Source organism: Nanorana parkeri, unplaced genomic scaffold (genome assembly GCF_000935625.1).
Source record: "Nanorana parkeri isolate BGI_ZX_2015 unplaced genomic scaffold, ASM93562v1 scaffold71, whole genome shotgun sequence".
Classification (NCBI taxonomy): Eukaryota; Metazoa; Chordata; class Amphibia; order Anura; family Dicroglossidae; genus Nanorana; species Nanorana parkeri.
The window spans coordinates 2,244,105-2,264,902 of NW_017306339.1; the positions used below are offsets into that span (position 1 = coordinate 2,244,105).

Sequence of the window (20,798 nt, forward strand, 5' to 3'; positions counted from 1 at the left end):
CAATCCTCTATTCACAATTGAATAGACTAGTCAGCCACACTTCCCACACCTATGTCCGCAGCTGGGAAGGGGACCTTCACCTGCAATGGTCCACGAGGGAATGGCAACAGATTTGGCGCAATGTCGCAAAATGCTCCATTAGCGTTACAAATGCAGAGGTAGCCTACAAGGTGATGATGAGGTGGTACCTGGTCCCGGCCAGGGTGGCGCGCCTATTCTCCACGGCCTTGCATACATGTTTCCGGGGATGCCAAGAGACGGGAGATATGCTACATATCTGGTGGTGCTGCCCCCTTGTTACTCGATTTTGGGTCAGGGTATTTAAACTAATTGGCTCCCTGTTCTCTACACATGTACCAATAAATGTTAATTATGCCCTGTTTCATATGACCATCCCAGGATTTAATAAGCCCCAAAGGGCTCTGGCGCACTTCATTTTCCTGGCAGCCAAACTGACGCTGGCAGGAAACTGGAAGAAACAACAACTCCCCTATGTAGAAGTCATGCGCAGGCTGGATCAGATTATGCTAAATGAGAGACTATCTAGTATCTTGGAAGATAAACACTCCAGGTTCCTGAGTGTGTGGGAACCATGGCTCTCGTACCGTCACCCTGGGATAGACCCCATGAGCTATCGAGGCATATGAGGTTGGTTGGACAGCTGATGGATGACTGTACGAGGAGTGAAGAGTGGCAGGCACGGATATTCAATATAAGCTTGGTGTATGCGAAATATGGGACCCCCCTATTCCCTAGTAGTACGGGTGACCGGTTACTACTAATCCCCCCTACCACCCTATACCCCCACCCCCCCTTTCTGTTTCTTGGGGCCTTACCCCACCTTATGTTATTGGTTGTTATTTGGCTCACTACCAGGGGACATGTAATCAATCTCTAAGAATTGGCTACAATGTTGATTAACTCAGGGCCTACAAATTTAGTATCATCATCTATTTATTCTACCGGGCCTGCGTTTTCAGAAAATATATGGTTTGGGGGGTCTTTTACAAACGCAACCCAGCAGTTGAAAATCAAATCAATAAGAAAAAATTGCAAAATTGGCTTGGCCAGCTGATTTGAAAAACGTTCCGGAGGGCTTGACAGCGAAAGGGTTAAAGGACTGGTCTTCTCAACAGGAAATGTGGCCGCAAGTTAACAGGCAGCATTTCCTGATCTAATATAAAAGGAGCCAGTGGCTGCAGGTAAAGGTTCTTTAATAATAAAGACAGCGAGTGCATTGTTTATGCTTGGACAGCTGCTTTAAAGCTATTTAACAGTCAGGAAGCTGTTGCAGAAGTATGTCAGATAGGGGCAGACAATCAATAATGCCTGAGTCCGAGTGCAATCCTCATTCACCTTTATTGGTTAAAACATAAGCAGCATCCACCAATAACAAGAAACAACAAGATTGCTGACATGTTTTGGCTACACTGCCTTAATCATAGCTTAGCAGCCCCTTTTATTATCTTGTGACAGGTTTGATTTAACATACTATGGGCATGTACATTGCATGGGTGTTGAACTTCGATTCCTACATGTTTCTGTTTTGAAGAAATAGCATTTTGTTTCAGCATGTTGATTCCTTAGTGGGAGGGTCTGCGTTAATTATAAACATTTAGTGAACTTTCTGTTTTGTAATGAGAAAAGGTGTGGTGTTGGCATCCATTTAGTAGAAATTAACCCTTAGGGAGGATGCCTAAAACTGTACTTGTAACTTCGTGCAGATGTCTGTCAAAATCAGTCATCCAATCACAGAAGCAGGAGGTGACATTGCTGGGGACGTTCTGTACTAGCTCAACTGTGTACAGAACGCCTCCAGGTTGCCATATTGCACTGAATTTTTCTTTTTCTTACAGTTTTTGAAAAATACAGCGGCTGTAGTTTTAAATAAGTAATTTTAAAAATGTTGTAGACTATTTTTTTTTTAAAGTGGAATTTCCCTCAACACTTTCAGTGTGGCTGAAATCACACGAAGCAGTCAAAATAACTGTCGTAGCTAATTTACCCTGCCTCTAGTGGCTAATTATCAAATCTCTGTATTAAAAATTTGAGCAAAAAAAGTTTTAAAAGTAACCTCCAAAATTACTTTAAGATAAACACTGCAATAATAACTAAGAATGTGTTCACTTGAAAGTACACTATGCACATACTTAAAAGCATTCAGATATATTTGCTAATGTTTGATACCTTTTCTCTGTTTTTCGGTTAGCTTTTCTATGCGGTTTATTCATGCTTTGAAATTAGAGAACACAGGCTGGCTCCAAACATGCCTTTTCTCATGGTGCATTTCTCCAATGTATTAGAAATGCATTTGTTAATTTCCACTGATTTTATGTACATTGACTGCATGGATCTTCATTAGGTCCATATGCATCTAAAAGATATGCAATGTAAGGGATTGTTCATGTGTACTTACGCATAAGAAACATTTGGAAATGTTTTAGAGGTGTTCTAGTTCAGTCAGAATGTGAATCTGTACTTAAGATGCACAGAATTTCCCCTGTGATAATGTGAAGGGGAAAAAACATGCACTTTTGGTGGCCACTTGGTTGGAACCAGTTCATTCAGGCACAGGTGCAACTATCACTGTGCTGCACACTGATACCCATCAGTCTTGCAATACCATTGGCAGTTACTCTTTCTATTTAACTATTTGTTATAGTTAAGTCAGATATTTGTACTTATGCATTACATGATTCTCAGCAGATTAGACAAATATGGATGCACATATTCTGTAGACTGACAGGTTTCCAAATTTGTATTTGTTTATAATTAATATACAGCAACTGGCTGGACATAATATCCCAGTAGATTGTATTTTCCTGTATTGTCTGATTAGAGCATTCATTCACTCATTCATCGCAATAGTGGTATACTTGTGTGAATTTTTTTATACTTTTGGCTACATTTTTTATGATATGTCACAAATCTTAATGTAGCTGGGTTGGGAAATTGTGAAAGTAATTGGCAGCAGTTCCTTTATTTTGGGTTAGTAATTTGGCATGGTTTCCTTTTTCATGACAATATGTACAAGTGGTCTCCTCAGGTTTGAAACGGTTAAAAAAAGAAGGTATTGTTTACTGTAAAACAGGACATGTGGCAAACTGTCATGTTCATATGACCAAATGATCAAAGTCTGAACTTGTGTTTAATTGCTCCCTGCTGTTAGGCTACCCGGTTATGATCAAGGCCTCAGCAGGTGGTGGTGGGAAAGGCATGAGGATTGCTTGGGATGATGAAGAGACCAGGTGAGATGCTGTCCACAACGCTAACCTTGTTTTAATGCTGCACTTACAAAATCCTCCTTCTTTCTATTGTGGAATTGTCACTTGAAAGTAATTTCAAGTCTATACCAGTGTTTTTCTGTCCTTCTAATGTTTTTTTTTTCTCCTGCGTGTTTATTAGAGTATATTGGTTTATGAAATTATATCTGTAGATTTGAAGTCTCTATCAAACACATGAGAACAAAGTTGGTAATGGCAACATCCAGAATCTAACACTACAGTTTCTGTTCCCAGATGTTAACCTCTACAAGCATAATGGCACATACAGAAACATGAGAATTTTGTATTTTAAGGATTTCTAGCTTGGTAAAAGAGGTGGAACTGTATCAGCAGGGTTAGTCACTTCTGTGAAATGGTTTAAAACTCCCCCTAAGATCCTGAAGCTGTTTTCCCTCTTCTGTTCATTGAAGAACAAAGCCATTTCTTCATTTAACGGAAGGATTATATCGCCACCTGCAGGAGTAGAACGCTAGGCACAAAACACAAATGCACAGCCCTGTGGGCTACCCCTGCTTGTGGTTCTACCCCTCACAGGCTAGAGGCAGCTCAGTTTTTTTATCTAGCGTCGAGGAACCTAGGTCTCTGTTGGGATCTTCATTCTGTTTTTTAAATTTTGTTCCCATTCTTCAAGTGCTAGACTTTCAATCAACAGCCGAGCATGGTGACAGGCTGGATACCCTATATCCTTGTAGTCTCCCAAGCTTTGCCTATGAGCGCATGCAGAACCTCGCTTGACGGCTGATTCAGCTGCGACATCCCGTTCTGGGGGCAGCCTGTGAGATATCTCATGAGGGGACGTTTATGACTGAGCAGCCTGCGGCTGCTTTTCCACAGTATCGTCCCCCCAGGCTTCCAGGACCCCTGCCGTGGTGGGAGGCGGTCTGTGACAGGAATTGGCACCATGGCATTTGGCCTGGACAGGTTTGTGGGTCTCTTTTTGGCCCCCAGGGGTATGGGAGTAGACTGGGTGTCTTGACCTTCCTTGGTTTATGGACTGGCACAGGGGTTCCCCCTTTCTATGTGGTTCCCCTGGGGCTACTGTTGCTGTGCCCTGGTCTCCGCCTCTCCTTCCTGCTTCCCCCATGTGGTATCTCTGGCCCATAGTGTTCCTGCCGCATGCTCCCCTTTAGTGTGTGGAAGTGGCACTGTATTTTGTTCTATATTTCCCCTGGCCTCTGTACTGACAGCCGTTCACAGTATCAGAACGGATTTACTGCTCTACGTTGGCACAGAGATCAGTGGGAGGTGCTGCACGGGGATTCTCTGAGCGGCCGCTTGCTGTGCTGGAGGCAGAGTTCTTCTGTGGCATTTGCACCAACTTCATCAGCGCATGTCCCGCTCTTTCCACACCAGGAGGTGGGAGTAGGACACTCAAAAGGCTGCTGTGGCTCTGCATCTTCACACACACGATATGCTGCTGTGGCTATGCATCTTCACACAAGCACAAGGCTGCTGTGGCTCTGCATCTTCACACTTGGGGGTGGTAAGCTGTAGGGGCTCTTCCTGCTGGCGAGTGGTTTGGTCTCCTCAGTGGCTTGGCAGGGGGGGAGTGGATATCCTGGTGCTGTGGGGTTTGGTGCGGCCTTGGGTTACACAGAATGTGTGTGTGTGTGTGTGTGGGGGGGGGGCATTATGGATGCTGGGGAAGAATCTTTTTGCTCCTCTTGCCTACCTCCAGCACCCCTTCTCTGTCCGTCTGGGATTTCTCCAGGGGTTTTTGGGACTTTGGGCCCCTGTGTTACTATGGAGGCGCATACTACCGTGCTGGAGGGATTTGTTACACACATGGAAAAGGCGTTCACCCATGCTCAGGTTAAGAAGCATCTACTTCTGTCCCCTTCTCTTTCTGAGTCTTCTGGGGAGGAGGATGATATTCCTTTGGCTGCGGTTTCAGCAGCAGTGACGATGAGCCCTCCGAAAAATAATTGATTTTGTGCATGAAACTCTTAAACTGGAGATTCTGGGAGCATTCTGCCAGATACCCTGGTTCCTTTTGGTACACATAAATCACAGCGGTCGGCAAAAGTGTATCCTCATGCTTTTTTTTATGACTTTAAAAAGGAATGGGAGCATCCATTTCAGTCCTTTGTCCTACCCCACCGCTTTTTCGCTATCCCTTCGAGGAGGGTCTTCTAAAGAGGTGGACATCTACCCCGGTTGTGGACCCCCTGTTTCCCGTTTGAATAATATTCCAGTGTAAGAATATACCTTGTTTAAGGATCCGATGGACAGTAAAGCACGTTGTATACTGTCACTGGTTCGGCCTTGCGATGGTTTTGACCATGTTCTTAGTGTCCCAGGCACACTGGGCAAAACTCTTCCAAAAGGGCCTGGAGGATGAACAGGTATCCCCTGCTTATGTAGAGCTGGGGGATCAACTAGTCCATGTTTCAGTACATTTGCAATGCTTTGCTGGATACGGGACCCTTGTTATCTAAGCTGTCAGTGTCTACGGTTGTTCTTCGTTGTCTTCTGTGGCTATCTATCTGCTGATCAGACTTCTAAGAAGGTGCTAAGGGAACTGCCCTTTATTGGCAACCGTTTGTTTGGAACAAAACTGGATGATATTATCAAGAACCTGACTGGTGGCAAGTTTACCTTCCTACCGCAGCATAGATAGGGTAAGGAGCCACAATGTAAGCAGGGCCCTTCTTTTTCAGCTCATAAGCACCTTTTTTGTACCCAACGCTTTCTGCAGTTTGTGGCCCTTCCTTTCGGCCTGGCATCGGTCCCTCGGGTCTACGCCAAGGTTTTGGGGTATGGTCCTTTTGTGAGTGCTGTGCTTTGTCTAGACAGTGGGGGGATCTCTATCACATCGTACCTTCTTCGGGCCGAGTCTCATTTAGACTGTAATGCCAATCTGGCAGTGGCCATACGCACTTTGGAGGAGTCCGGCTGGATTTTGAACGTCCAGAAATTTCTGCTGGTGCTGTCTCTTCATCTCAAGTACCTGGGCCTGATTCTGGACACTCGTCTGGCAAGGGTGTTTGTGCCCATGGAGAAGCTTAGAAGGATCCGAGAACACGTTTGTCTATTGTGTCGTGCAATCGGGCGTCGATACGCACCTTAATGTGGGTGCTTTCCTCATTTGAGGCAATTCTGTATGTGCAGCACCACACTCTGACTCTGCAGTGGGAGATCCTTACTCAGTGGGACAAGTCTCCCTTGTTGCTGGACAGGCAGATGCGGGTGAGTCGGTCGTTCAAGGCCTCTCTTGTGTGGTGGTTTTGTTCCCTGTTGCTGTCAAGTGAAAAGTCTTTTTTTTTTCCTGGTGGAAAGTGGTGACAGTCTCAAGGGCAGGAGTCTGCGTTTCCAATCAATGTTCTGGAGTTTCCAGTATTCACACACTATCTTCTGCACTGAACGGATCTTCTGTGCAGGCATCACATCAGGATTCAGTCAGACAAGGCCATGGCCGTGGCTTATGTGAATCACCAGGGGGGCACGCTGTTGAAGGCTGTTTGTTTCTGTGACCCTCTATTATGCTACATCTCTATTATGCTACGAGTCTACATCTCGGAAAATATATAATTGCACCTGGAAGGCTTATATTTCATATTGGGAGTCTCTCCAGGTGTCACCTCGTGTCTTTTCCATGGATAGGGTCTTGGCCTTCTTTCAAAGGGGAGTGGATCAGCATTTGGCACATAGTACTGTCGAAGGTCAGGTTTCGGCGTTGACTATTTTCTTTTCAGAACCCCTGGCCCCGCTTTCCCTGGATCGTAAGGGTTCTGGGTTGTGCAAGTCTACCTTCCATGCTACTGAGTCTTTTAGTAAGACGGATTCCTTTTTTGTTGTTACCAAGGGTTCTAGGAAAGGCTAGGTGGCCTCTGCCACTACCATTTTGTGTTGGACTAGGCAGGTTATTGTTCAGGCCTATGCTCCTAAGGGTCAATCTTTGCCCTTTCCGTTTATGGCCCATTGACGATTACTACAATTAGCACATGCTGGGCCTTTCATCATCAAGCTTCTATTGCGCAAATTTGTAAGGTGGCCATGGTCGTCAGTGCATACCTTTTACCCGTTTTATAAAGTTGATGTCATTTGCCTCTGTAGATGTGTTTTTTGGCTGCAAAGTTCTACAAGTGGCTGTTTAGTGTGTGGGTACCAGTTTCTTGTTTTGTTTGGTTGCCCACCCCTCGGTTCTCACTGCTTTGGGATGTCCCTTCTGTTGAATTATGAAATGGCTGTGTCCTTCAATGAACGGAAGAGAAAATAGGATTTATTGTACTCACTTTAAAATCCTTTGCTCTGTGTTAATTGAAGGATTTAGCCCCCTCCCTTCTGGAATCTGTCTGTTTTTGTTTCTACTGCTTGGGGATTAACTGAGCTGAGGTGTTGAGCCGCCAGCAGGTGCTGCGCCTTCCTGTTTTGTGCCTAGCGTCCTACTTCTGCAGGTGGTGAAATAACCCTACCATTGAATGAGGAAATGGCTGTGTCCTTCAAAGAACGCAGAGAAAATAATTTTATGGCGAGTACAAAAAAAATTATATTATCTACCACTTGTCAGTATCAAAGAATTTGGTGTGGCATTTACCGTCTTATGCCTCACTGTTTGTAACAGTGCCCCTTTCAATAGTTTTAAAGCTAGTCTATTGCTTAACTGCAAATAAGACATGGAATACTCACCTCTCTGGCTGCTTTTGCTTTAAATCTCTGCAGTAATGAAAAAGTGCACGCTGAAGATTCTGTTAAATCCGACACTTCCAGGAGTGTTACATTTTCTGCTCCCCCACTTTGAATTATGTTTCTTCCTTCCTTTCTTCCCTGCACCACTATATGATAGAGTAAGGATGTAGGGGCCGACAGATCAAACTACTGAGTGCAGCAGGGGACCAAGAATCAGACTCACAAAGTGTTTTTTTTTTCGGGTTCTTCAGCAAACATTTCTCTTTACTACGATGGAAATTTGTGACAAGGGAACAGGGAAAAAAAATGTTCTGTGTCGCCTTGACAGAGAGACGTTTATTTTGAATAGTAATTTTAGCAACAGAATTGCTTTGATATTGGAACGCATTCAAATCTAAGGGACTGATTTATAATAGAGAGGGGATAACACTATTAAATCTAAGGGACAGTATGTAGCAGGCAGAGCTGCAAATAATTATTTCTGCTTATTGCAGTAGAGAGAGCTCCTTGATTGGAGGAGAGCCCCATCATATGACAAATCACATAACTGGCTTTTCTCCAGTCATGGATTTCTCTCTTGTGAAATGTTTTTTTTATGTGTGTGACAATACCGATGCATTTTAAGTGTAGGTCAGGTTTTCTTGCTCTTTAAAATTTTGCATGGAAAATATGAATTAATGCCTGCGGATGTTATTAGTCTATCATGGAGTTAAAACAGAGGAACATTTTAGGCACTGTTTAGGCACAATTTGCATTTCTAGATGTTCCCCTTTTGAATTAAGGTACATTTAAATTGATTAAACATTACAATTACAGCGCAATTCTAAGCAGATATGAGCACTGCCTGTAACTGGTTAGGTTAAAAGTTCTTTGTCATTCCAGGTATATATCTTTTTTTTTTTTCAGATTCTCCTTGTATGCCAAGTGCATGAATGAAAGTGGCTGGGTGGATCACTGCCTATTTTTCATATTTACTAAATTACCTCGTTTTTTAGAGTTTTTAGACTTTGCTACACACTGATTAGAGTGAGGGGTTTGTTTTCTATAGCTTTAATTCATTCTAACCATAGCCTGTATGGTTATTCTGTCCCATTTGGTATTCAAAGTTTTTATATGTTTTCCATAAGATTAGCATGTTTTAATACCAGTTTTTAACATGTATATCCAAAGAACAAAAAAAAAATCAGAATTTCTCACATTAGCATTATTTCCCCGCTATATGGAAACTTATGGAAAAACTTTTTACTGTACAAAAAGAAAAACAAAACAAAACAAAAACAAGAAAAGTAAACAAACATAAAAGAAATGAACGATCATTTTATATTGTAAAAATCAAGGCATTAATTATGGTTTCTTTTGGTTCCAAGCAGCAAAACAGTTTTGCTTAAGCTAAAGCATCGAGAGTAGTGTTGTGTGTATTTGATATCTCTTGGTATATCAACCAAGGCTCCCATACTGCTTCAAATTCTGCATAGCTGTCCTGCAAAATGCTATATAGTTTCTCATGGATCATGATCCAATTCACTTTAGAAAGCACCAAAGTGAATGGAACCTTTTCGGCTTTCCAAGACCGAGCTATTGATGTCTTAGCTGCCGGGAAAAAAAAGGAGACAAGTTTACTCTGAGTCCTAGAGATGTCCGGGATTGATATGTTTAGTAATATATACTGTGGTTCTCTGGGGATATGAATCCCGAGAATCCTAGAAAGCAGGGCAAACAACCTGTTCCAAAAAGATCGTAATCCTGGACACTGCCGCCAGACATGGAGCATAGTGCCCTGCTGTTTACAGCCTCTGAAACATAACGAACTGACGCCTGGGCCCATCTTCGCTAGTTTTGCTGGCACAAGATACCAACGAGAAAAAACTTTATAGTTAGCTTCGAGGAGAGAAACATTTAACAGTCCCTTAGTTGATCTTATAGAGCACTGTTGCCATTCCTCTAGGGAGAGTGATGTCCCTATTTCTATCTCCCAAGCAACCATATAAGCTGTTTTTGTAAATTATCCTAGTTGGTCCTCATAGATCAAGGACGTACCCCCCTTTGACCCAACCCTCCTAGACACCACCGTTCATATTGTGTTAACAGCGGAGCTCCAACCTCGGGAATGTGTAGAGTAAGTATAAAATTATTAATTTGTCTAAATCTAAAATATTCGGAATGAGGCATCTTAAGAGTGTTTATACAATAAAGATATGTAATTGGTCTATGGAGTTTAATAAAATCGCCAATCCTATACAATCCTTTGTCTATCCACCATTTAAATGCTTTTGGCTGTAATCCGGGCACAAAATTAACATTTTCGAATAGGGGCGCGAGGGGGGAGTGAGAAGACACCATCCCTTCCTTGTTTCGGATCTGATCCCATAATGCTAGAGAATGTATTAAAGTTGGCACCAGGGTCTTTGGCCTTTGTTTGGATTTCATCCATTTGAGTGCCTCAATAGAGGGTCCCTTATGCGAGCTAAGTTCCATCCTGACCCAGTCTGGAACAACTGACTTGAGGTAGATAGATGATAGTTGTGAAATTTGTGCTGCCCTATAATAGAGAAGCAAATTTGGTACCCCTAAGCCCCCCTGGTTTCTGGGTTTGAAGAGAGATTCTTGGTTTATCCCCCCCCATATAAATTTAAAGATGGACCTCTGAAATTCTGTCCCATTTGGCACCAAGCCCTACTTCATAGAAGCAATGTTTCTATACAATACACTGATGATGGCCAAAGCCTTAAACAGCTGTATGGAGTTTGGAATAAATGGGTCTATAATATTAGGCTATTTTTTCATGATACACCAGCAGTTCTGGATGTGCATCTGGCCAAATGGATATAAATTAATGATTTGCATGGTCTGCCTACGGTCCTGAAATGAGGAATTATTATCTTATTTTTGGAATATGTGATGGAATGAGACACGGAAATACCTTCTGTTTTAGGAAAATAAAATTATATTTATCTAGGCTAAAGAAGTTAATTGTAATTTTATGGTCAGGTCTGGGAGGTTGCTTTTTAGGGGCCATAGGTTTATTTATTTTGGAAATATCCTTGTTATGGCTTTTTGAAGGAAAATTTGTATTGTGCCTAAGCATTAAGGGTGATAATTGATGCAGTTGTATTGGGGCACTTGAGAAAGGTTGAGAAGATGAGGCTAGTTTTAGAGAGGCATATCAGAGATGTCAAATGCTGAAGTGGATCAAATACTATAGTCAAAAGGAAAACCTTTTGAAAACCTAATATCAAACAAGTTTTGTAATTTGGACACTGTGACATCATTATGTACAACTTACTTTGATAACAATATTGATAATTGCCTCAGTTCTGCTTTCACATATGGTGCATTTTCCTTTGCTGCTTCTGTACATAGGTGGTTGCATAGCATGCTGTGTCACAATCAGGAGTGCAAATACTGTCACTATTACATGGTAAAGATTATTCAGTTTTAGATATTTATAGTTTTGTTTACAGTTAACGGTGCAGTAGCATTAACTCTGCTTGTGTAAAAGTCTGAAAGATTTTAAGTTACTATTTTACTACCATGTGTTACGATAAGCATCTCCACAGTGTCCTTCTAATTTAGTTACATATTTAATTGGTTGAATATGGTGACATATGCTGGCAGTATAAGCTTTTCTGAAAAATATGTTAACTGTGTAGTAGTTATTTGAAGTAAAACATTGTTTTTTGCATATATTTTTAAGTGTACCTGACATTTTCACATATTTCTTATAACCATTTTTAGGTGCATGATAGTATTAATTGCACTCCTTAAAATTTTTCTTTAATAAGCAAGTAGGAAAAAGAGTACCTCTTTTTTCAGTACCTGAAATCCGTTAAACACAATGAATGTTGAGAAATGGAAACTTCACAGATGTTTCTGAAATCTGTATTTTCTCCCAAATTTTACCACAAAAAAAGTAAATGACGCAAGTGTTTTTTTTTTCTTCTAAATTGAAAATGTATTTGCCTGGATTCAAACACACCAAGTGTCTGTGGGTGTCTGTCTGTATTTTTAATATATGCTGTAGACACAGTGGTGTGTGTATATATATATATATCAGACTTTATTTACCAAAGCCTATTTTCACACAATGTCATAACAAAGGTTCTAGCGTTAAAAAACCCCATAAAAGTCCTCCAAAATTATACAGTTGTCTGATGTTTTTGATTGTGAATGTTTTGAAATTTTGATTTATTTTATATCGGCATTGCTGGAAACGTAAGCAAAAAGATCAAATGATTTAAAAATAACACGTCTGTTTCTTATGTATGTAAGTAGAGAATTATGCTATAAAATAAAATGTATTTTGATACATAGGGACACCACATAGGCATGCTTTATTTGGTTGGTGGGAGGTGTCATATGTGTTTTTTGGATCAGTAACACAGAAATTCCCCCAAAATTAAAAATAGACCTTCCCATAGTTTTACCAAAAATATTGGATTTGCAGTAACTGTTTTTTCAGAATTTACTGGCAGCAAATTAAGAAACAACAAGTAGGCCTCCTTGGCAATAATTGCTCCTCGGTCAATAATAATAAACATATTTTAGTATTTTTGGCGCTGTTGCATGGCACGCAAAATTCAAATTTACATTTGTTTTTAATGATGTGAATCTTATTTACCAACTCTTTTTTTTTTTGCTCTGCTTTTTTTTAGGGAAGGATTTAGGTTTTCCTCACAAGAAGCAGCTTCAAGCTTTGGAGATGATCGTTTGTTGATTGAAAAATTCATTGACAATCCCCGCCACATAGAGATTCAGGTAGGCATTATGTTTTACATTCATTAGGCTAAAGATGAAATTCACTCTTGGATATTTAAGAGCTGTATCTACAAGTTCATAGCTCCAAATGTTTACATGGAGCACAATTCTGTTTTTTTGGGGGGTAATTTAATATATGGGTACACTCCATAAAAGAAATATTGAGCCTGCCATTGCTAAACCCCCTTCTAAAAATGTCAATTTATTTTTTCTGGCCCTAAGAGATGGACTATCGAATGGAATGCAGAGACCGTATGGTTTCACTTGCCTGGCTACCTGGAACTACTCTTTAAATATAGTTTTCTTGATTGTACATTAAAGGGCACAGGGAGGTAATACTTTTACTACCGGGTTATGCTGCTACGTTCAAGTGATTGGACACTGGCAAAACAAAATCAAAGCTGTAGGGCATCCCTGCATAACCCTTCCCACGCCTCAGTTTTGTAGCAGTGCAGAGTGGAATAAACGAGAAGGGAGGGTCCTGTTATCTGTGAAGTATTCCAAACAACATATTTTACTGGAAAGACAAAAATCCTGTTTTCTTGATCATACATCACAGGCACAATGAGTTAATGCTTTTACCACACGGATGTAGAAAAACAGTCAAATGCAGGGGCGGGCAGTGTAGCCCTAACCTTAAAGACCCCCTATGGGGATAAGCCCACCCACAGGGTGGATCTCGTTTGGTAGATCTCACATGACCTCTGTCGCAATCATGGTGAGAACATAAAGACCCTCATGTAAGTTGCAGCCATGCCCCCCCAAGTACCCAGACAACTCTTATGGGCTTAATACTGTTGCTTGGGTACACTTTGCTTGTTGTGCTCAAAGTGATGTCAGTTTTGGCACACTTTGTGTTTTCCCTTGTAGCTGGGACCTACAGACTTGCGCCTGCGCTGCCCCAATCAGAGTGCCACATGCTTCCCACTGCTGCTAGGACTCTGCTTTTAAACCTCCTGGTCTGAGGTAATGCACACTGGTCCTGGGTTACCATCAGCTTGCTGGTATTGCACACTAAACGCCCTCTCACTGCTGCCCTCAGTTTTGTATTAAAGGGGCCACACATGGTGGAATTCAGAAACTTGGACACAAGGGCAGGGGGCTCAGAAACCACACCGTCTGACCATATTCTGACATGAGTTCTGCCCCTTTCAGGGACACCATTACTGCAGGTCCCATGCTTTGCAGTAATGCATTCATCCCTGTCTTCAGTGTTCTCCTAAGCACTATCTATGACACTGATTTCTATCCAGAGTGGAGTTTGCTGCTGTTAAGTCCGTGGGAGATTTTTCATGGGAGAAGTGGCTGACCTTTTCCAGGCTTCACCTCAGGGGCTGCAAACATGCAACCTTACCTACCCCCTCAGAGTCCCTCCTTTCAGATTATTTGCCTGTGGAAGAGGATTCTGTCCCTGGAAGATGAGGACCTATCGTTGAACATTTCTCCTAACTTAAGGACACAGTCACGCAGTGTGGACAGGTCTACAGATAGAGCCATCTGTATTAATAGGGATGCACCAATACTAGTATCGTTATCGGTGCCGATAACGAGTATTCCGGCGAGTACTCGTATTCGCCCAAATGCTCCCGATGCTTGTCCAGATACTGAAACTTCCGGTATCAGGAGGCCATGGGGTGAGTCATTACCTGCCCCCCGGCTTCCTGATTGGCCAGAAAGCCACCTCCATGCTTCCTTGTCACCTGTTGTTGAGGGAGCATGGAGATGGCTTCCCGGCTAATCAGGAAGCCGGATGGTGAGTCATTACATGCCTCCCAGCTAATCAGGAAGCTGAGCGGCGAGTCATTACACGCTGTCCAGCTTCCTTAATGGGACTTCCGGTATCAGTATTCGGTATAGGTGAGTACCTGGAAAAAAATTGGTACCTGATACCGAAAAACTGGTATCAATGCATTACTAGTATTAACCCTTACAAAAGTTACAAGTTTGGGGTCCCCCAAAATGCCAAAATCTCCAAAAACCTTCCCTGTTCACTTGCTGTGTTTTATATGGTAAATGGAAGCATCTTGAAAAACTGCTTGCTTTAGAATGATTTGGCTAAAATGATTGTCTATGGAGCCTCCCTGCAAAAAGCACCTGGAGCACATGCCCTTCACTAGGTAACTCTTTTTGGACAAATCGTTAGATACATATATCAAGTAGGTCATCAATGCCTGAAGCTTCTTAGCTAAAGCTTCAATTTCCTCACTTAGTTTCTTTTGTCCACCCCAGGCCTCGGGTTCCAAGTTTAAGCAGGGATCACAGCTCATACGCAAGTCCTGGTCTTTTAAACCTCTATGCGGGTCAAAGCACTCTTCACAATAAAGGGGTGCCCTTCTTTGCTTGTTGGACCGAGGACATCCCAGATGTCTGGGTTCAAAGCATCAAGGCCAGGGGCTACAAACTAGAGATTCGCTCCTGCTTTCTCCTTGTTTCCTGTTATCCTCTCTGGCAAAGTCTCGCCAGAGCTGTGTGGGTCTTTTTGCTGCCTTCTATCAACGCATATCTCAGGGGGTCATAGTCCCCATCCTGGAGATAAAAAAGGTTCCATGGGTTCTATTCCAACTTGTTCACTGTCCCCAAGGCCAAGGGTTGGTTTTGCCATATTCTAGATCTAAAGATCCTCAACAAATTTTTGCAGGTCCAAAAGCTCCAGATCAAATCCTCGCGCTCTGCCATCACCTCCCTATATCTGGATGATTTCCTGACCTTGTTGAATGTCAGGGATTCATATTGAAAAATCCCAAATTGCCCTGCCCAACATTGTTACCTGCACTTTGCTGTGGGCACCCAGCACTTCCAATTGGTTGTGCTTCTTTTTGGACTGTCTATTACACTCTGAGTGTGCCTGCCTGTGTCCTAGCCCTGCTTCAGTCCCAGGGATTACGCTAATTAGGCACTTGGGTGATATCCAACTCAGGTAGCAGTCAACACAGGCCCTTTTGTCCAGCATTCAGCGGACAATTGTCACCCTGCTGGACTTCGGATGTTTCCTGAATCTCCAGCAGTCGATACTGGAACCTACGTGCCAATTAAGAGTTCCTGGGTCAGCCTTAGCCAACATACCATTCATTGTCGCATGAAGGTTCTGGGCCTGTTGCCTGTCTTTTTTTTTTTTTTTGGGGCAGTAAGTTACATTCAGTTTCACCCCCGAGTTTGCAGGCCCCTGCAGTTCTACATTATGTCTGCGTGGGACAAACGGGTTCAGTCCCTGGATCTCCTTGACTGTCCAGCAGGACCAGGCTTGTCCTGACCTGGTGGATATCCCATTTCCTGAAAGGTACCAACGATGGATGCCAGCCTCTTAGGCTAGGGCAGAATCCTGGAGAAACTTTCAGTTCAAGTTATTTGGTCCTCGGAGAAATCTTAGCTTCCGATAAACATCCTGAAGCTCAGGGCAATTTGGTTGTCTCTTCATTGTTGGACTCGGCAGTTGCAGGGTGACGAGAGCAGGATTAAGGCGACATCACCGCAGCTGTGGTTGACATAAACCATCGGAGAGGCTCAAAAAGGAGTGAATGTAATTCTGGCTTGGGGTGGAACTTCACTTTCTGACCCTGTCTGTTGTGCACGTTCCAGGCATGGAAAACAGGCAGATGGACTACCTCAGTCATTAACGTCTCTCTGTTGAAGGCCTTTGTGCAGGGGGTTGCTGATTATTGTCTCCCTTGTACAAGTACCAATGATGCTGTGGGACTTCAACCTTGTGTTGTCTGCCCTTTAGAGTCCGTCCTTTTGAACCACTTAGAGATATTCCTCTGGCTTTCCTTATTCCAAAAAGGTCTTCCTCATTGCAAAATTGTGTGCGAGGTGTATTTCCAAACTGGCAGCGTTGACCTGCAAAGAAACCTTTCTTGTTATCCATAAGTATAAAGTGGTTCTGAGGCCCAAGGCCTCTTTCTTCCATATGGTGGACCCTATCTTCCACCTTAACCAGGACATTGATTTGCTATCCATTTGTTCTGCACTTATCCATCCCAAAGAGATTTTTGTTCACTGCATAGATGTAGTTAAAGCTGTGAAAATTTACCTCACAGCCACTGAAGTCCGACTGCCTTTTTAACATCCCGGATGGTCTCCTATGAGACAATCAGCCTCTGGCTCCACCATTTCCAGCTGGATTCATGTGGCATCACCCAGCCCTACAAGTTTAAAAGGAAAGTGTCCTCGTCTCCAGTCAAGGCACATTCTACCAGAAGGGTTAGTGGTTCCCGGCTACCTTTTAGCATCAGGCTCAGTACACCAAATCTTTAAGCCTGGTCCTCTGTTCTCACATTTACGTTCAACCAGGAGGATGTTTAGATGCCACTTTGGGCTGTAAGATTCTGTAGACGGCCCTTTATAGTGGCTTGGCATTGTTCTGGTTTCCTGTAGAGGTGTTTTTTGTTCTTTGGCCTGTTAGCCATTTTGCTGTGTTGCCTGCCCCTCTATTGGACTGCTTTTGAACGTCCCAGTGGTATAAGAGTTAACTCCCTGTGATGTGTGATCAAGAAACAGGACTTTTGTCTTGCCTGTAAAATATATTTCTTGGAGTACATAACAGGGCACAGAACCCTCTCTTTTTGCTGTTTCTTCCACTCTGTACTGTTTGCTGCACAACTGAGACAGGCTGGACGTGCAGGGGTATACAGGGCTGTCCTGCAGTGTTGATTGATTTGCCAGTGTCCAATCACTTGAAAAAAAGCTGTATAACCCAGTGGTAAAAGCATTAACTCCTTGTGTCCTTTGATGTACTCCCAATAAATTATTAAATACAATAAAGACAAAAAATCTGTTTTGTAGATTGTGTACCAGAAGGGGCTTTCATTAGCTCACTGCTTTCCTCATAACTCCTATGGCAATATATAAGCCATGCAGGCAGAGCATTGTTTTAATGACAGCAGCCCCGTAGACTTACATTGTGAGAAGAAACACTGCAAATCAGGAAGATGGTCTGCATAATTAATGAGCAAATATGGCTACCCCAATGTACAAATATAATTAAGAACTAAAAAAATCAAACTGATCTTGTTTACACATCTATTTAAAAACAAAAAGAGACTATGCATTTTGTGCGGATACCACACAATCAACAATAAAACGAACCTTAGGTACCTGCAAGTTGCTTTCCTAACTTCCAGAGTGCCTCAGGAGCTCTTTGTGTAAATACACACTTTCCTGCTATAAATCCAAGGCTCCATCTCGTTTTCCACAGTGCAGACAATACTTTTGGCTAGAAAACTTGCTAGGGGATGTCTTTTTATAGAGATTACTCATAAGGCCCCCTAAAAGATAAAGAAGTGAAATGTGTAACTCTGGAGCTTGATCACCCAATGCAAATGATTCGTACAGCAAGCAAAAAAGTTAGGAACTAGCTGTAAATTTTTGATAACTTGCGCCTTAGGATTTTCCAAACCTGAACTGGAATATAAGTCCACCTTGTAAAATTAAACATGGTAGCTATTTGTTTTGAACATTCGGTACTTCATATTATGTGATTACTGGCTTTTTAGACATGTTTTCTATTCACTAAGAAATATTAACATTTTGTATGTTGCCAGGGGCAACTGTAAATTATGTTTGTAGCTCTCGCCTTTTTTTTTAGTTTTGCTTCTGAGAATTTGCCCTTCCCATGTCTCTAATGTAGTTACTTACACTGGGATTATTATGCATCTGCTCCTGCTGTTCCCCTGCCTTTCACTTGTTGTAGCTTAGAGCAGGAGTTTGTGTTGCATTGCATGAGTCAAAGAGCAAAATGGCCACCTACTCCACCTTACACAAATAATGCTGTACAGTTGTGCTCAAAAGTTTGCATACCCTGTCAGAAATCGTTACATTTTGGCATTGATATTGAAAATATGACCGTGCCAAAAAACTCTTTTATTTAAGGATAATGATCCTATGAAGCCATATATTATCACATAGTTGTTTTTGCTCCTTTTTAAATCATAATGATAACAGAAATCCTCCAAATGGGCCTGATAAAAAGTTTACATACCCTGGAATGACACACAAGGTGATGCACACAATTAATATGCAATGCAATTAAAGGTTCATTTCCCACATCTGTAACTTTTTAAATTGCAATTCGTGTCTGTGTTTAAATAGTCAATGAGTTTGTTAGCTCTCATGTGGATGCACTGAGCAGGCATAATACTGAGCCACGGGGAGAAGAGAAGAAAAGACCTGCCTAACAAGGTAATGGAACTTTATAAAGATGGAAAAGGCTATAAAAAGATATCCAAAGCTTTAAAAATGCCAGTCAGTACTGTTCAATCACTTATTAAGAAATGGAAAATTGGGGGATCTCTTGATGCCAAGGTCAGGTAGACCAAGAAAGATTGCAGCCACAACTGCCAGAAGAATTGTTTGGTATACAAAGAAAAACCCACAGGTAACCTCAGGAGAAATAGAGGCTGCTCTGGAAAAAGACGTGGTTGTTTAAAGGAGCACAATACGATGGTACTTGAACAATAACGAGCTGCATGGTTGAGTTGCCAGACAGAAGCATTTACTGCGCCACTGCCACAAAAAAGCCCGGTTACAATGTGCCCAACGACACCTTGACACGCATCACAGCTTCTGGCACACTGTTATTTGGAGTGATGAAACCAAAATAGAGCTTTATGGTCACAACCATAAGCCCTATGTTTGGAAAGGGGTCAACAAGGCCTATAGCGACAACAATACCATCCCCACCGTGAAGCATGGTGGTGGCTCACTGATGGGGTTTTTTTTGGGGGGGGGGGGGTGAGCTCTAAAGGCACAGATAATCTTGTGAACTATGATGGCAAGATGAATGTAGGATGTTATCAGAACATACTGGCAGATAATTTGCATTCTTCTGCACGAAAAGCTGCGCATGGAACGTTCTTGGACTTTCCAGCACAACAATGACTCTAACCACAAGGCCAAGTTGAACCTCTAGTGGTTACAGCAGAAAAAGGTGAATGTTCTGGAGTGGCCATCGCAGTCTACAGGCCTTAATATTGTGGAGATCTCAAACGTGCGGTTCATGCAAGATGACCAAAGACTTTGCATGACCTAGAGGCATTGTGATGAGACAAGTGGGCAGATATACTACTTGCAAGAATTCAGAGCCTCATAGACAACTATTGATGCCAAAGGGGGTAATACACAGTATTAAGAACTAAGGGTATGGAGACTTTTGAGCAGGGGTCATTTCATTTTTGTATTTGTTGCCATGTTTTGTTTTTTGATTGTGCCATTCTGTTATGACCTACAATTGAATATGAATCCCATAAGAAATAAAATAAATGTATTTTTCCTGCTTACTCATGTTTTCTTTAATAAATGGTACATATATTATGAATTCTCCAAGGGTGTGCAAACTTTTGAGCACAACTGTATAAAAGTAATTTCTTATTCACACATTATTGGACACAGGATCTTGCATTCTTAGACCATGAGTTATATGCTGCTGTCTGCAGGTGGTTAGACATACAAAGCTTCAGGGCAGTGTTAATTTAACCCCTCCCACTCACAGCAAGCTTCAGCTTTTTGCTTGTGTCCTTAGGTGATGGACATCTTCAATTTTTTTTGCTTTTATCCTTTTATTACTTTTGTCAAGACTCTTCCAGTAAGATCCTTTGTTGCAATAAAGCCACTACAGCTTCTATTTTGCTGCTTTCTAGATTGGTTGTTTTCTCAGCTGCACCTGAGACCGTACCCAGACACTGCTGTAGAGAAGATACGTCAAGCCTGTGATCTTGCTTCTGAAACACTTGAGCACCTGGCAGACTCTCTTTAGGCCCATTGGGATTGTCCAGATCTTTTGTCCCAGGGACCTGTTTACCATACTGCTTCTTGGTCCCTAGCTTTAACAGCTTGCTTAGCTGTTAGAGCCCAGGTCTTGAGGAACAGGGGCCAAGAAGATTTGGTCATTCCTACACTCTTAAAGGCTAGAAAATTGACAGATCCCTTGTCTCTATTCTTGGGATTTTCTCCCTATTACTTGCTGAGAATAGAAAAGGTTATATTAGGGATGTCCTACAGCTTTGTTTGCCTATGTCCAATCACATTAATTCAGCAGCCTATAAGCCATGGTCTTATACTATAAGATCCTGTATTGTACTCCAAGAAAAAGATTTTAAATGTAGGACAAAAATCCTATTTTTGTATTAATTGAATATT

The 20,798-nt window shown here is 42.1% G+C and overlaps 1 protein-coding gene across 2 annotated transcripts in view; it reads left to right on the forward strand.

Moving 5' to 3' along the window:
* Positions 1–20,798, forward strand: part of PCCA (propionyl-CoA carboxylase alpha subunit) — a 340,260-nt gene that overhangs the window by 104,021 nt on the left and 215,441 nt on the right. For both annotated transcript variants that reach the window (XM_018576625.1, XM_018576624.1), the window contains exons 9-10: positions 3,170–3,248; positions 12,566–12,668. In XM_018576625.1, coding sequence (XP_018432127.1) covers positions 3,170–3,248; positions 12,566–12,668 — 182 coding nt within the window. The remainder of the gene's footprint in view (positions 1–3,169; positions 3,249–12,565; positions 12,669–20,798) is intronic.